General features: G+C 35.2%; 1 protein-coding gene across 1 annotated transcript; it reads right to left on the reverse strand.

Annotated features, from left to right (window-relative positions):
• Positions 1-507: 507 nt before the first annotated feature.
• On the reverse strand, positions 508-11,055 carry LOC132628194 (uncharacterized). Its single transcript, XM_060343945.1, has 21 exons — positions 10,873-11,055; positions 9,836-9,912; positions 9,609-9,686; positions 8,943-9,074; positions 8,175-8,225; positions 7,945-8,079; positions 7,707-7,829; positions 7,501-7,578; positions 6,665-6,757; positions 6,468-6,590; positions 5,764-5,847; positions 5,431-5,529; positions 5,142-5,336; positions 3,892-3,967; positions 3,695-3,798; positions 3,341-3,597; positions 3,162-3,248; positions 2,832-3,062; positions 2,131-2,209; positions 1,989-2,052; positions 508-951 (listed from the first exon to the last, which is right to left on the reverse strand). The coding sequence occupies exons 1-21, from the start codon at positions 10,961-10,963 to the stop codon at positions 833-835; spliced, it is 2,376 nt and encodes a 791-aa protein (XP_060199928.1). The 5' UTR covers positions 10,964-11,055; the 3' UTR covers positions 508-832.
• Between the last annotated feature and the right edge of the window lie 6,033 nt (positions 11,056-17,088).

Below are 17,088 nucleotides of genomic sequence, written 5' to 3' on the forward strand. Positions count from 1 at the left end.
TACTTACATTATTGGGCTGAGGCCCACTTAAATTTTGGTCTTTGGGCTAACATTCTAATTCTTATGAGTCATTTGCACTTTCAACCCTATTTTGGGCCCGTCTTTAATTTTTGTGCTTTAGCAACCAAACTTTTGCCTAGTGGACATAAGTTTTTAGAAAGTGGGATATTATAATAGGACGGAAATATAGATTTATGACCTCCGATTTTCTTACAAAGGAAAAAATCAAACAATTTTCGGATTTTAGTTATATTTTCTTTGAGTATGAATTCAATGTTCTTATATCTAAACAGTATCCAATATTTGGCATCAACTGTTCATTGACATGGTCGACTATTTGTATGCAAATGAATAATTGTTTACTATTACAATTGATTGAAAAAGCTGAATAATCACCATAAATTTAACTATTCAGAGTTCTTATGAGGGGATCAAAACACCCCCATATAGTTTCTTTCAGTGCCTAGAAAGAACTATAAGAGAAACGAAATTGCAGGAAACAAAAGAGACATCATAATCAAAACATGGTATAAAACTCGTTAAGGATTCACATTTATGCGCACAAAAATTCATGTGCGCAAACTAATTAATAAAACTGATACAGGATTGTTGTGGCACCAAAAAATGAGCTACCATATATTATACACTATAGACTTGTTTCTGACAAACCTTTAGGGGGAAAAAGGGAGAATAAGTAAAATTTTCCCCATAAAAAACTTAAATAGTAACCCATTCTGAACCAGAGCTTCATTCCCATGTGCAGCAAATATGATTTCTTCCCCGTTCACACCTAGGAGAAACCATAGACCATGGCCACCTCTTGACCTTTCTCTTAAGCATCTGTCATTGGGAACCACTTTTCCGGCCACTTGGGGTATGTGCGTTTAAACAAACTCATGCATACCGTGTCATGCTGCTGGAGGACTCCATTCAAGATGCACTTCATCGCCCCTGCACAAAAATGACGTCAGTTTTAACTTTTATATACTAATAGTGCAAGATTGTTTACGTTGTCAAGTCAGCAAAAAGATAAATACTACACGCAACCGTCTATAAAAAGTGGGATTAATCTGAGACAAATTACCTGCTGCTATGTGTACAAGTTAAATCTATGACAAAATACATCAAAAAGAAATAATAAATCCTACAACAGACTGAAAACAATTGTACTTGTGCCAGTTAGTAAAGCATGCAACAAACAGGTGTTCATCTAGAAAGGGTCAAATTGTTTGGGCACCCACAAATAGTAGAAGGGCAATGGAATGATCATACGAGAACATGCAGAGCTTTTTGTTTTCAATTCATTAAAACTATATGCATCGCGAGCATACACGATGAACAAAAATTACTGCATCAATTAGAACAATTCAAGCAACACAGCAAGTGCAATATTTGCTCTTTCTTTTTTCCCTCTGATAGGCTTCCTTAGCCAGAGGCCTCATAATCAAGGGGGAAAATGACAACCTTATGCAGAGCTTTTTGTTTTCAATTCATTAAAATTATATACATCGCGAGCATACACGATGAACAAAATTACTGCATCAATTAGAACAATTCAAGCAACACAGCAAGTGCAATATTTGCTCTTTCTTTTTTCCCTCTGATAGGCTTCCTTAGCCAGAGGTCTCATAATCAAGGGGGGAAATGACAACCTTATGCAGAGCTTTTTGTTTTCAATTCATTAAAATTATATGCATCGCGAGCATACACGATGAACAAAAATTACTGCATCAATTAGAACAATTCAAGCAACACAGCAAGTGCAATATTTGCTCTTTCTTTTTCCCTCTGATAGGCTTCCTTAGCCAGAGGCCTCATAATCAAGGAGGAAAATGACAACCTTATGCATGATTAGTACATATAATATCACACAATAAAGCGCACAACGCCGGGAAATTGTAACATCCGGACGAGCTCTGTCTTCTTTTCTTTTTTTGGATTGGGGGGGGGGGGGGGGGGGGGGGCTTGTTCACATTTCAGAGACATACCATGTGTACCGACAGGTTCCCTGATGCGACCACGACGCCCACACTTTGACCAAACTTCAACAGGCTAGAAAAGGTCCAGGAAATTTGTTAAAAGTGAATAGCACCACAAATAAGAAAATAGAAAAGTCAATTGTTTATATACCTTGAACCATCTGACATCCTCCGGGTTATGAAACATATATCTTACAGTCGCTTTCATTTTTGATACTCGTTGAGGGTAGCTGCAACATAGATGACATATCTTGTGAACAAAAGGTTAACCAATAACTTAACATCACCACCTAGAATAGAAATAATGCACATTATATCATCATGAAGAATCAACTTTAGAATATGATGTCCTGACACTACTGATCCTCAGACAAATTTTCTACCATGCATGTACGAATAACTAGAATGATACTACACTTAACTTTTCCAAGATTACAACTTGCACACACATTTAACAAGATTTTTATGGTTGACAAATTACATGTCGTGTTATGCCTAGTATAAAAGCAATCTGTATTATGGCACTAAGTAGGTTCAACCTATAAACCAAATTTGACCAGAAGAAAGACAAAAACAGAAGTCCAATTTGTTCAAGAAAGAAAAGTTCCAGAAATAAACATCTAAACCATCTCTTGTTGTAATTGAATGCAAAGCAAAAATCGAACCGCGATAAACCTAAATTAGAAATATGATCCCAACTCAAGTTGTGTGTTATAGGTAGAGAAGCTGGTTAATGAAACCAACCTAAACTAGCAATACTTCATTAGCCTGCAACCCTAAAAAATAAGACCCCTCCCGCATAAACGAGGAATTGATTATCCAAAGCCACGCCTTAAAATCTCGGAGACTTACCCGGTTAAAATAATTTTCTTTAGAATAATCCTATCTGGGTCAATACTTCTCAAAGAGCCAATGGCAGCAACAGTGGCAGAAGTTGCGTCGTCTTTTATCTTCAAGGCAATTAAAGGAAGGGGAGGGAATGAAATAGGAGCATATATTGAAGCTACTGAAAAACGCCCGGGATGGAGAAACCTCTCCATTTTTTGCTTATCAGCATTAAAACTATCTGAAGAAAATATTGGCCTGCAAATGGGGTTTGGGGGTGGTTAGAAAGAAGTCAATGATCATTAGTAACTTAACCTGGCAAAAGGCTACAAAGTTTATTATGCAGAAGAAAGGCACCTTGCAACAAACTGGCGAAAGCCAATATTGAATATCATTTCTTCTTTAGCTTTTATTGGAGCAGTGTAACTGTCATGCTTTTTTATGCTGCAAAACAAAAAGTTACTAAGTCCTTATACAATTACATATAAAACCACTAGGGAGAGAAAATTACAAAAGCATATAACAAGATGAGGTACCTGAAGTGAAGGACAGAAATTTTAGACTCGTGCTGCATCAGACCACACAGGTTCACAGGCATTGTCTTCGTTACAAGATTTAATTTGTTTGCTACACCAATTGGAACTTCCCGGATATGGACTCTTGCATATGAACCAGCTGGTATACATTCATCATCCTTCTGTTCCATCTCTCGGGCTCTAGACAGTACATGCTTCTGTGTCCTAGTAAAATTATCAAATGCAAATATTCTAGCATATTCTTGAGGTAGAGATTCCTGCAATTACAATCCAAGATATTTAGTGCAATTAGATCACGTCGAGTGAGACTTCCTTTTTCTAGACAGAAATTATTCAATTAACAGAAGAAGATACTTTGGGGTCCCAGGAGGAAGTTCTGAAAGACTTGAGGCCTCTGTACTTGGCAAAACGCTTCCTAGCAGGAACATCAAATGGAGTATCCACTTCATCAGGGAATTCTGTAGGCAAGAGCCGCAACAAAAACAACTCAATAGTTCCCTGAATAAAAAAAGTGTAGGAAGCTGCTAAGCAGTGGAAACTTAAGTAAGTACCTTCATCCTCAGCATGTGCTTCTTTGATTTTTCTTATCTCGTCTTCTATTTGCTCCTTAGTCAGGTTCTCAGGATCCTACACAATACATAAGTTCAACATCCAACTTCAGGAAAACAATCATGTTTTCTCTTTTTTATATCGGTAAAGGTTTCAAAGGGTTATTTTAAAAAAAATGAAGTCTAAATTGCACTAAATATGGTCTAGTTTTACAAGCAGCCATGAGGTCGTCTTCACAAAGCTTTTAGTGTACTAAGGGACTCTCTCTCCTGAGGCCAGAATTGTACCGAAGACATCATTCAAGAACTATTACTTCTGAGAGAGATATTCCCAAGAGACCATTTGGCTGTGCAATGTTACTTCAAAAGCAAAAAACTAAAAGCAATTACTTTCTGGGCAAGAATTGGTCAGGGCACCTAAAATGTTCTGTTCCTCTTATGCCGCAAGAGATGTATCAAATAGCTTCCCCTGTGGGAGAATATAATTCTGCATTTTTAGGCAAAATATTATCTGAAACGTGCTGCATATGGGAATAGAAATAGGATGTACAGTACTGTGATGGTTATTCTAAAGTAGCATAAGCAAATCCTAGTACCTGGTGACATTAGATAGGGCCAATAAGGGGTATATCTGATTAAACCTACAGAGGGAGAATAATAGTCCTTACTATACTGTGTTATAACTTCCTTTGCAAATATTTGTATTAACATTTCTCAGAGAGCTGAGTGCTCTTCGTATTCATAAGCCAATTCAACGGTCAAAATCAGCTACAGCCGCAGTTAACACTGTATGAAAAGGTAAAATAAACACACCGTGGACTAAAAAATAATTGAAAAATTAATATTTCAACAACGTACACATGACATGTATGTCCATCACCTTAGAACACCTTTATTTACAATAAAAAATATCACTGAATGTAAAGATTGATTCGATATTTTGTACAGTAAATTGTACGTATTTTTGTTGTCCCTCAAAATCTACTTACAGAGAGACCATAAGGCTGCTTATCCCTTCAACTTAAAATGATAAGCTTGATCGCCAAGAATTGAAAGTAACATATATATGATTCATGGAAATAACAACCATTAGCTTCTTTTCAATTCTGTTTCTTCATGAGACGAGAAGTTAACAACCTGCATTTTATTTTCCCTTTTTTATCATCTTGATTACTCAGTCAGCTACTTAAATTCTACAAGGTCATAACTAAAACTCGATAGTCCTATCTATGCTGATATATGGGTATACTCACCATCATCATAGAATGAGTCTCAGTTTCTTCATCCGACTTGAGTGATAGAGAAGCCTGATCATCATCGAGCTCAAACTCATCCATACGCCCTTGTCTATTAAAGGTATTCTCCCCTTCGTCCAAGACCATACCATCATCTTCCTCATTCTCGCTCTCAGAAACATCAGCGTCTGAATCTTCTACAATCCAAGCAGCCTGCAAGTCAACTAATCATTTCTGGTATAAACCAAATATGCCCGGGTTACAATAAAGAATACATGTTTGGGGAACTATTTGACAGAAAATGAACCTGGTATTCAGAAGTGCCCTTAGGAAGAGTTTTCCTTTTCAGCTTTCTTTCCTCATTATTTCTTTCTGCTTCAGCCATTTCTGCCTCAGTAGGCCATGTCTGATTAAGACCAAAATAGACATCAAATATTTGTACAAATTACAAATGGTTCCAGAAGAATGGTATAAGTAGGTACAATGATGAGACACGTGCATATCGTTATGAACCAATAATCCAGTAGTTACAAAATAGTTGCACAAGGTAGAATAATATAACACATGCATTTCATATATGAACTTTGTCCACTCCTGCTTTCATAGAATAAACGATAAAACTGTGCCAAGAATAGTATACCTGCTCCCCAGCCAATGGATCAGGGACATTCTCAACAAGTAAAGACTCTTGCTTCATAGGGTCAGGAGTCAAGCAACTGATGACCTGAAATACATCGGAAACCGTAGCTGGGATGAGGAGTGATGGAAAACAAAAAGTATTCGGTTCAAGCAACCATGAAATGTACAACAGCAGGCCTGGGAGGAGAATAGATGGTTGCATATCAATATATCATGTTGCACCACTCAAGGAGAGGGTTTGGGTTTTTTGAAGAAACGTCACCCAGAAAAGGGGGAAGAAAGATGACTGCTGCACTAGGAGCCCATAGCTACAATGTCGTAGGTCTCCCAATATTTTATTACAAGTGCATAACTAAACTTATGGTAACTTGAGCTTATGCAATTTGCTTCGTCTCTATACGACTTTGGGATGTTGAACTTCGTGAGTAATATGCCTTCGATGAAGAGGAGTATAGCTGACCATTTGAACAACAAAGCTGATCAAGTTCATTAATGAATTGTATTTTGGTGTCTGCCAAAATGTGGCCTCTAGGTCCAAAGAAAGGGAAGAATTGTGAGACAAGAAATGAACCAAAAGAAATTCAAGCATAAATGAGTAGAATCAATAGGAGATCACTATTTTACAGTTTTTAAATCTTATCTTTATCAGATAATTCTTCAATACCACAAAGAGTTTCTCTTTAAGTAAACAATATAAAACTGCACCTGTGCCTCATTCATGTCATCAGACTCCATTAAGTCCCCTCCTTTTCTCACATTCAGGGGACATGGATCCTTGAGAAGTTCAATCTTGGATAACTGAAAATCTCCAGCACCTGTTATGTGAACCTGATCCAAGAGTATCTACTGTCAAGGACAATTCTTTAATATCTCAAAGTCATATGCTGAAGTAAAACAATTACCAGCTGATTCACAGACAGGCTACGAGCACGAACATAACCAGAGAGGAGGAGTGTACATTTTCCTGAAATGGGATTATCAGCTACCATGTCGACCTGAAACACAAATAGACGCCAAGAAAGAAATTAATCCTGAATCCTAAACTAACAAATTATCTGCAAAAGGAAGTACAAAAGACCAAAACCATAGTTGAGAACAAAGTCAATTCAGAGTCACCTGCATTGATATTAAAGTTGGTAGACGAAATCATGGCCTAGACATTTTAGTTTTTGGGTAGTCGAAACTATGGTCTAGGGCCCTAGGCATGAAGAAATGTCTGTCTTACAATCAATCAATTTTCCCTCAATCCAAAACTAGTTAGAATTGGCTATATGAATCCTTTGTATCCATTCCGCTTTTTTTTTTGTTGGCCCATTCAGAAGATTCATCATAGTTAAATTGTATTAATGCTGACAGTCAACAAATGTCTGCCTAACTGTTAATAATGAATAAACCGATATGAAATACATTACTTCCATAAAAGTAACCAAGACAACTACATTTCAATATCAAATTAGTTGGGGTCAACTATATGGATCACATATATCCACTCCATTTTGTTGAACCATTCACAATCAAACAATATTGGAGAAAAATCATGCAAGGTCAACATACATAAATAACAACCAAATTCAAGTCTGATTTAACAATGTACTAATGTTGGGAGAATGAGTGCTTTTGCTCCTTTTTTCCTGGGTGAATAGACTTCAACTAAAAAGACTAAAAGAAAGTTTTACCAGCCAAGGGCCTCAAAGGAGATAAAATATGTCAAATAAGTAGGAAAATGGAAGGTCTGTACCTTTTGAGCCATTAGATATGGCCGCTGATTACGCCAATGAGGTACTGAGAGCCTCTGCTCCTTAAAAAGCCACAAGAACTACAAACAACAAACCATGACCCAAAAGAAAAAACAATGATTTCAACCAGACTAGGATAGAAATATATCAGAAGACATCATAGCATACAACAATTGTAAGCAATAAGACACAATCCCCAAATAATTACCTTATGCAACTCATCCTTTGTATCTGCTGGATAAAACTTGCAATCCTCAGGAAATTCAGAAGCCATGCTAGACACACATGCCTTCTTTGAATCATTTTTCTTTTTTAAGTCACCAGGAAGATCCTAAAGCACAGAAGACAACTTACTCAAGTCTCAAACTCTTAAATATTTAACAAAGCATTGCCAAGAAAATGGCAAAAGGATTCTCTTCCTTTCAGGAAAGTATCTTTATTCTTACACGAATCAGTACAGCAGTACTAGGAAGCCCAAGGGCTCTAAAGACCGAAAGGCAGTGAGATCCAAAGGCATCTATATAACAATCTTTTTCATTAGTGGAACTTGCAGATGTGACAAAAGCAATCAAATCAGCGACCTGCAAATGCCAAAGCTTCTAAGTTGAACATCCTAGATGCAAAATACTTAAGAGCAATAAAAACCTGAAAATTGTTCTTCGAACATATATCCTACCTTGGCCATCTCCATACAAGCCATGATATCACCATGAGGCGCTTTTAAGACCTAGACAAAATAACTTACAGTTAACTTCTTCAGAACTCTCTGTGAAGAACAAACAAGTCAAAGCAAGGAAAACTATTTAACTATCAATAACTGACACAATTTATCGTATGCTAATTCTGGGATCAGATTTGACACCAGAAAAATAGCAATATGAAAATTCATAAGAGTAATGATGTTGTTTCTCTGTCATTTTGGTGTGGCAGACACACGCCTGAACCCTAGCCTCTTACTAGTAATCGTAAGTGCAGTCGAAGCTCCTTCTATCCTATAATATACTGCTAAGGCTTATAATCCTGTGTATTACTTCCCTATCTTGCTATAGTTCTATGTAAAGGTTAGAAAGGAAACTGAGATTTTGCTTTTCAAACTCTGTACATATTTCAGAATCTTCTTAATACTATTCAGTAATATGTTTTACTTACTTATTGAAAGAAAAATCTGACATATCACTCCACCATCCCACAGATAATCAAGTGATTGAAGTCAGTTGATTACCAAGGTTAAGCCATATACTTCCTCTTAACATTATTATTTATTATATATACTTAACATAACTACTTGCAGAGATTATAGAATTCTTGTTTCTGTTTGCTCATAATATTAGACTTTCACCTAAATTGGAACCTGAGACCAATTCAACAATGCAAATATTCTTCTTCTGTTCGTTTAATAACTAGTAGTAATAGATGAAGGGAGTTCCCAAAATGCACTTCCTACCGTTGCTCTCAACTTATATTCTGCGGAAGCAACTGCTGGGAAGGCAACACCAGTTCCATCTGCAGACAATAGCTTCAGGAGATCTTGTTCAAGCGCACTAAGGTCAACTGATCCTGATAGACCAAACAGAACCTGTCACATAAACAGTTGTTAAGAAACACTGATAACAAATATCTTCCTTCTCCTCCCCTCCTGCTGACCATGCCTCATCCAGTAGAGATTACTTACAATAAGGGGTTGTTTGGTAGGAGGTAATAGAGAAAACAATACTGGTATTAGCTTGGTATTTTTTAATCCCTTGTTTGGTAGTGTTTTCAACCTATGTATAACTAATACATTTATTCAATACTATTCTACATAGTAAACCATTGCATTAGCACTACCAGTACTATTTCTATCCTAATACACCCTATTCAGTACTATTCCTATTCTTATACACCCTAATTAGTACTATTCCTATTCTAATACACCCTATTCATTTACACAACAAACCAAACCATCAATAAAAATTAATGCCTACATAACTAATCTCAACATTACTAATACACCCTACTCAAAACATCTACACACCCTAACAAACAACCCCTAACTGTTCTGACACCAATTTGGTATTATTTTATTAATTAAAAAGATTGACTCAACAAAACAGAGGGAAAAAAAACTTACAATAACTCGGGGAGGACTATTTGACCCAGATGAAGCTCTTTTCTCTTTCAAAAGCTCAGCTCTTTTCTGCTCTCTCATCTACAAAATTGCATTTTTCAGCATATAACAAATTAACAATTACACGATAACTCACTAACCCAGAAAGCAATAATTTTTCTTACTTAAATAATCCAAATATCAATCCCAAACTAGTTAAATTCAGCTAAACGGAAAAGTGATAAATTTACCATCTTATTACGCTGAAGCCGAGCTGCTCGAGCTCCTTTGGTGAGATTGCGATCAGGTTTCGCAATTCTGCTCTTATCTAAACATAACCAAAAGATTACTATTAATGGGAAAACTTCAAAAATATACAGCCCAACATAAAATATTACGCCATGTAGCCATATTTTCAGTTTATACAACATTATACCTGGGAGAAAACATTATACACAATGCATCAACCTTGTATTGAAGTGTATAAAAGGTCTTTATACACAAATATGGGCTAAACCTGGTAACAAACTCCAAATATGGGCTAAAGCATGTAAACATTTTCTCCCAGTAGACATAGAGCTTAATTTTCCCTAAGCAAAATTTTCAAAAATATACAACCCAACATAAAATATTACGCCATGTAGCCATATTTTCAGTTTATACAATACATTATACAACATAATACCTAGGGAAAACATTATACATAATGTATCAACCTTGTATAATCGTGTGCAAAAGGTATTTATACATAAATATGGGCTAAGCCGGGTCACAAACTCAAAATATGGGCTAAAGCATGTAAACATTTTCTCCCAGTAGACAGAGTTTAATTTTCCCTGAGCGAAATTTTCAAATATATACAACCCAACATAAAATATTACGCCATGTAGCCATATATTCAGTTTATACAACATAATACGGGGGGAAAACATTATACATAATGTATCAACCTTGTATAATCGTGTACAAAAGGTATTTATACATAAATATGGGCTAAACCGGGTCACAAACTCAAAATATGGGCTAAAGCATGTAAACATTTTCTCCCAGTAGACATAGAGCTTAATTTTCCCCAAGGGAAATTTTCAAAAATATACAGCCCAACATAAAATATTACGCCACGTAGCCATATTTTCAGTTTATACAATATTATACCTGGGGGAAGCATTATACATAATGTATCAACCATGTATAAAAGGTGTTTATACACAAATATGGATTAAACAACTTTCCCTATTAAGGACATAAATTAAGCAAAACTAACACAATTAAGAGTAAAAAATTGTACCTTTAGAAGAAACTTTGTGAACATTGCGAGATGATTTGGATGCAAATCGTGTTTTATGAGCTTTGTTTACTTGATTTCGAGAACCTCCCATTTTTCTCTACGATTGCCTAAAACAGCAATCAATTTTCTTTACAATAATAAACCCTAGCAACCCGTTATAAGTAGGGTTTAAGGTTTTTTTGAACAAGATTGTTTTCATATATATATATATATATATATATATATGTTTGGGAAATTAAGCTTTCTCCCATCTAGTTTGATGACTTTACGAACGACTTCCTTAAATTTCAATGAATATGCAAATGCACCCTCGTTGTTCTGAAGATCGGGCCAATGTGCCACAATTCTATTTTAAAATCTTGTATTTGCGTAATTGCGTTTCTCTTCACTTTTTTTCTTTCTTTATTCTCGACAATATATTTGGATCACTTCCTTATATTTCTTTCTTAGTAAGAAAAATGATATTATTTGTTACCCTTTTTAAACAAATAAAGAATCCTAATTTAGTGTAAAATCGAGTATAAATGGTATATATCAAAATGATTATATGTTGGCAATTTCTTCATTGTTTGTCTTCTTCTATCTAATTTCTAAAAAGAAGGATTGTTAAAAAAAATAGATCTCTAATGGTAGAGGTAAGGCGCTAATCAAAATAATTGTGAATGTAGAGTAAACGCATTAGCCAAGTACTATATGATTAGCCATGCTATTTCTTGTAATTATAAATGACATCACGACGTATGATCCTTTTAGCTTTTTGATTTGGGATACATCATACAAATTCTGCACATGGTAACTCTTTTTATTTACTTATGAGTGTCTTAAAAGATGGGCGAAGTTATTAAAAAAAATAGAGGTATTTGAAAATGAAATAACAAAGAATATTTGAAAATTAAAGTGTGTTTAAATACAAATTTCAAAAAAAAAAAAAAATTGTTGCAAGTAACACCATTATTTCAGTGAAGTCATGGTCAAACACTTATTTACGGTTCTCTTTCAGTACTTTACCAGTTAAGGGTGGGAATGGTACGATATTAGAAAGTTTGATACGTTAATTTCGATTTTTAAAAATACTATACCATTACCATACCCAATTAATTCGATATGGTTAAGTATTTTTCGGTACGATAAATCGATAACCATAGTTTGTTCGACTTCGACCCACATATTTAAACTACCCATGCTTCGTCGTCCGTCCATCATTAAAAAAAAAGTGTGGGCCCCATACTAAACACCTACTAATTAAAAAAAAAAAAGTGGAATGCACCATCTTCAAACTCACGGAAAAAAAAGGTGGACCCCATATTAATAAAATCAAGCAATATAAAAAAAAAAGTGAATCCCATAGTAAAAAAACAAACAATATCAAAAAAAAAAAAAAAAGTGCATCCCATATTAAAAAATCAAACAATATTCATGTAATTTTCAAAGTATCTCATTAAATTAATAATGATGGATTCATTGCCACATGCGTATCAACTCATTAGTGGAGCAAATGAAATTATTGTACAACAACATACTTAAAATACTTATATATTAAAATAAGATAGAATTTAATTACTTTTTCATTTTTTCCTTACTCTAATAAATGTGAAAAGAGATTAATATCATAAAAGAAAAAATAATATTAAATGGAGATCAAATAATTAATAAGGTAAATTAGTGAAATTATAATTCTAATTGACATTGCCTTAAAAAATCGTGCAAAAGACAACATGACAAGTAAAACGAAAAATATTTACCAAAAATTAAAAAATAGTAGTTCTTCATTTCAAATTTCTACTTTGTTTCATTTTAAACATGTAAAATTAATATAATAATTTGAATTAGAATTATCCATTCAAAATTTGATAAAAAAATAATAGGTATTGTTTAGGCCCAATCTACATACATTAACAATAGAATATTTTACACCTTTAAATTAATCGAATTAAAATTCAAAGTATCAACTGATGCTTAAATATTGCTATTATTTTATCTCAAAGAGAGGAAAATAGTTTCCTTTTAAATAAGTCTTCTCTTTTAAAAAGTATTAATAAATTTTTGCCAACTTTTTATTCGTAGCAAACACTAATATAATAAAGTTTTGGATACGGAGAACAAATTACAATGTTATATTAATCGTGTTTTGAACATAATATATATATATATATATAGAAGAGCCGGTTTATAAGCAAGATCGTCGTTGTTGACACCCAATTTTGTCCCGCCTCTCCTCCGAAATACCTATTTACGCTTCTAATATTTTTGGGAAAATAAAAAATATATATTATTTTTTACTATAATTATTAGCCTCTTATCAATACCGGCACTTCATTATTCTATTATAGTTACTATTATTATTATTATTATTATTATTATTACTATTATTATAGTCCACAATTTTTATCATTTCAGCATTTTACCAGCTTACGCACACACATCGCATTTATCTTTGCATAATTAAATAATAGTGTTTATTTATTGTGGATTTTTGAAATATTATTGCACGGCTATTACAACGCCATTTTTTATCTGAGCACCAATAATTGCATATTTTATATTAAGTAATATTTTAACACAAGTTTATTTAAATAGGTCTTTTATTTAAGTGTAGTAGCCCAATCAACCCATACTATTTTCGGATCAATTCACAAAACCAGTCCACATTTTAATTTACCAGCCCAATTTAATTCATCCCAGCCCAAATAATTAACCAACACTTCGGACCCACATTTTAATACCCAACCCACATTTTCAACCCAACTAAAATACCTAACGAACCAGCCCACACCACAATACCCGGTCCAGCCCACTATTTACCCGACCCGACCCGGTCCGGCCCAATCCCCTTATTTCTAACCTAAAACCCTTCAGCCGCCTCTTTTCTTTCCTTTCCTTTTCCCTCTTTTTCTCCCTCAGCTCACCGTCTCTCTCTTTCTTTTCCCCTCTTCACCGCTCCTCCTTCACCTCACGCTCCCTCCACTCACTTCTGTTCCCCACCACGTCTGTCTCTCCACTTCCCCGTGTCCCCTCACACTTCTGTTCCCTCCACCTTCTCCTGTCCCCCCCGCTCCTCTCTCTCTTCGTCACAAGAAACCCTAAAATTCGCCCTATATATAATCGTTTTCCAAGTCAAGAACAGGAGGATTTTTTTGGGATTCATGAAATTACCCCAAAGAAACTGGAGGATTTTTGGATTGGTGAAATTCCTCAAGAACAGAGGATCTTTGCTCGATTAATAAATTTCCTCCAAGAACCGGTTTTCTTTTAGCCGTAGAAACCCCCCCCCCCTAAGAATCAAAGTCGTTTAGCCGCCAGAAGAACAGGAGGATTTTTTTGGGATTCATGAAATTACCCCAAAGAAACTGGAGGATTTTTGGATTGGTGAAATTCCTCAAGAACAGAGGATCTTTGCTCGATTAATAAATTTCCTCCAAGAACCGGTTTTCTTTTAGCCGTAGAAACCCCCCCCCCCCCCCTAAGAATCAAAGTCGTTTAGCCGCCAGAAATTCCCTGAAAATTAAAGATCTTAAAGCCCCTAAAATTCTCCAAATATAGATATATATCAAGTTTTAGCAGTGATAAGAAATTCTAAACGTCGAATCAAGAACATTAAATCAATTTTTCTATTTTTTCTGCTTGCTTCTGGGTCGCTTTTAGTCCGAGCACACACAAGTCCGAATTTCAAAGTGTTCGAGGTAGATATCGAAACCCCGCTCCCACTTCGCTGCACCCGAAGAAGGTAATCCCCTGTCCCTTTTATTTCGCTTGCATTCCTTGTATTTTAGTTTAAATTACCGGTCCCTATCTGTTGATACTAATTTTAGCATCAGTTAAGCATGTTATGTGTTAGCGTGATTAATCTATGGGGTTAAGCATATTCCTGTGTCAAGTCTAATTTTGGTTAAATGTGCTTGATAGGTTAGTTTAACCTAATATATTTTGACTAAGTAGGGTGTGTTAGTTCGTTTAAGTTTGACTTTTCTTTTAGACCAATGTGATATTTGAAGCACGCTTATATACTTGTTCGAGTATTGGAGCTTAAAATCACTTGTGATCTCTCTTAGATACAGTATGTTTCTTTCCTCTGCGATGTGTTGTTCAATACTGCCTTTATAGTGTTCTATTGATGATAAATATAGCCCGTAAGCCCACGAGACTAAAGATGAGTTTGCTAAGACTAAAATGACATTTATTTGCTTTGAGAGTGACCAAGACTACAACATGTTTCCCGTGGTTCTGTTTCCGAAGTATAAAGCCTATGACGTGAGTTCAATTCGATTTGGTTTGGTTCTAGAATCTTAGGGTGTATGTGGAAGGATTTAAGAGATTTTGAAACGCAGCCTGTAGAATTTGTGAATTCAATTGGTTTCTTTGAATCTTAAGTGTGGTTTCCAAATGAGAGTTTAGGAATTTCAAATCATTTTAGCACTTCTCTTTTGGGATTAGAGAAGGATTTTAAAACAGTAGTATTGAATCTAATTGGAAATATGCTATCCCTGTTCTTCTGAAAATCTGCATTAGTTTACATATTGCATTGGCTTTTATTTCTTATTTTTAAAAATAAGTAACTTGCCATTCTCTTCAAGATGAAGTTTCACTTAGACTTGATACAAGTTTAAACACTTTAATTTTTTTTTATCTTGGAAGCATGCCTTATGGTTTCAAAAGTTGAGTCTGGTCTTGTGTGTCAACATGTCTAAAAGGCTAAATTCAGCATACTTTGAGCGTTTAGATAAAGCATCTGTTGCAACAATGTGACATGGTCATATTTGATACTTAGTTTAGTCCTCCTTGCTCGCTTGTTGTTTAGTAGGTTCTAAGTTGGGGTCCCTAGATTTTTATAAATAATGCCCTACTTTCGGTTATTTCCTCTGTTAAAAACTGATGTGGAACATGAATAAGTGTTTTTCCAGTCAAATGATAGTGTGAACAAGTTCTACATTCATTTGTCTCCTTTTTAGTCTCAAATGATAGGTTTCGATATTCTCTCATGAGTCCTTGTTCAGTCCTTTCTTTTCCTTAAATATGTGTTCAGTTTAAACAATGTCCATTTGGATTTTAAAGTACTAATATGTTTTAGATAAAAAAAAAAAAATGAATCATGTCCAGTGTGTTCTTAAAACACCAGTGATGGGGAAAATGTTTGGACTTTTCAACTTGCTTGGTCAGTCCTAAATATGTTTTGCCTTACCCCCTTTCTTTTTAATTTTTGAGAAGAAATGATGAAATAAGTCATCAACTTGGAACAAGAAGTTGTAGTATGTGCTCACCTATTTTTAGACTCTAAATCTTGAGCTTTGCATGATTGTGTTAACTTAACTAAGTTGCTACTGCCTTTTGGCCGCGTTGCCGCTAAGTTTGGATCATGAGCTGCTGTGTTCTTTAGGCCCTTTGTTGTTGCATTTGAGCAGATGATCACTGCTGTACCTGAGGCAGCCACTATGGCATTTTCGGGCCATTTGTTGTTGTGTCTTTAAGTCCTTTGCTGCTGCGTTTCTAACCAAACTGCTGCTGCGTTTCTAACCAAACTGCTGCTGCGTTTCTAACCAAACTGCCGCTGCATTTTTTTTGGCCATTTTCTACTATGTTTTAGGCCATTTTCACCCCATCTTGGGACTGATCTACTGCCTGCATTTTTTGGCCATTTTCTACTGTGTTTTAGGCCATTTTTACCTCATTTTGGGACTGATTTTGCTACTGCAATTTGAGGCCAACGCTGCTGCATTTTTGGCCATTTTCTACTGTGTTTTAGGCCATATTCACCTCATTTTTGGACTGATTTACTGCCTGCACTTTGGCCAACCCCCGATTTGATACTTTCCCTTGATGATCAGTTTTCTCTTATCAACATTTGTTCATTTTTTTTAGTTTGCATGAACTGCTCCATGGCTGTACCTGAACCTCCCTTTCTCATACTCTATTTCTCTAACTCTAATATGTCGGGAACTACTTCTGAAAACTAAGAAATAAGTAATATGACCTATTTGCTGTCGAAACAAATGTGGTGGCTGATTGGTGTATGTGATAAGTGTGTGGTGGCTGATTTGTGTATACATAAGATATACTAAAATATACACAGTATATATATAATCTATTGACTTGTTTTGAGTTATATTTTACATGTTTTAACCTCATCCGTTGATTATATACTAATCTTTCTCCTTTCGTTTTATGCATGACCATCGCATACGAGTCCGAGTGACTCGTCTTCTTCCACATTCGGTGTTGGGC

This window comes from Lycium barbarum, chromosome 2, assembly GCF_019175385.1.
Source record: "Lycium barbarum isolate Lr01 chromosome 2, ASM1917538v2, whole genome shotgun sequence".
NCBI lineage: Eukaryota > Viridiplantae > Streptophyta > Magnoliopsida > Solanales > Solanaceae > Lycium > Lycium barbarum.

Coding starts and splice junctions, on each gene's coding strand:
- LOC132628194 (XM_060343945.1), bottom strand. CDS start 10,963: ATGGGAGGTTCTCGAAATCAAGTAAACAAAGCTCATAAAACACGATTT. Junction 6,591..6,664: donor GCCTGTCTGTGAATCAGCTG/GTAATTGTTTTA, acceptor CTCTTGGATCAG/GTTCACATAACAGGTGCTGG. Junction 3,063..3,161: donor TTTCGCCAGTTTGTTGCAAG/GTGCCTTTCTTC, acceptor CCCCATTTGCAG/GCCAATATTTTCTTCAGATA.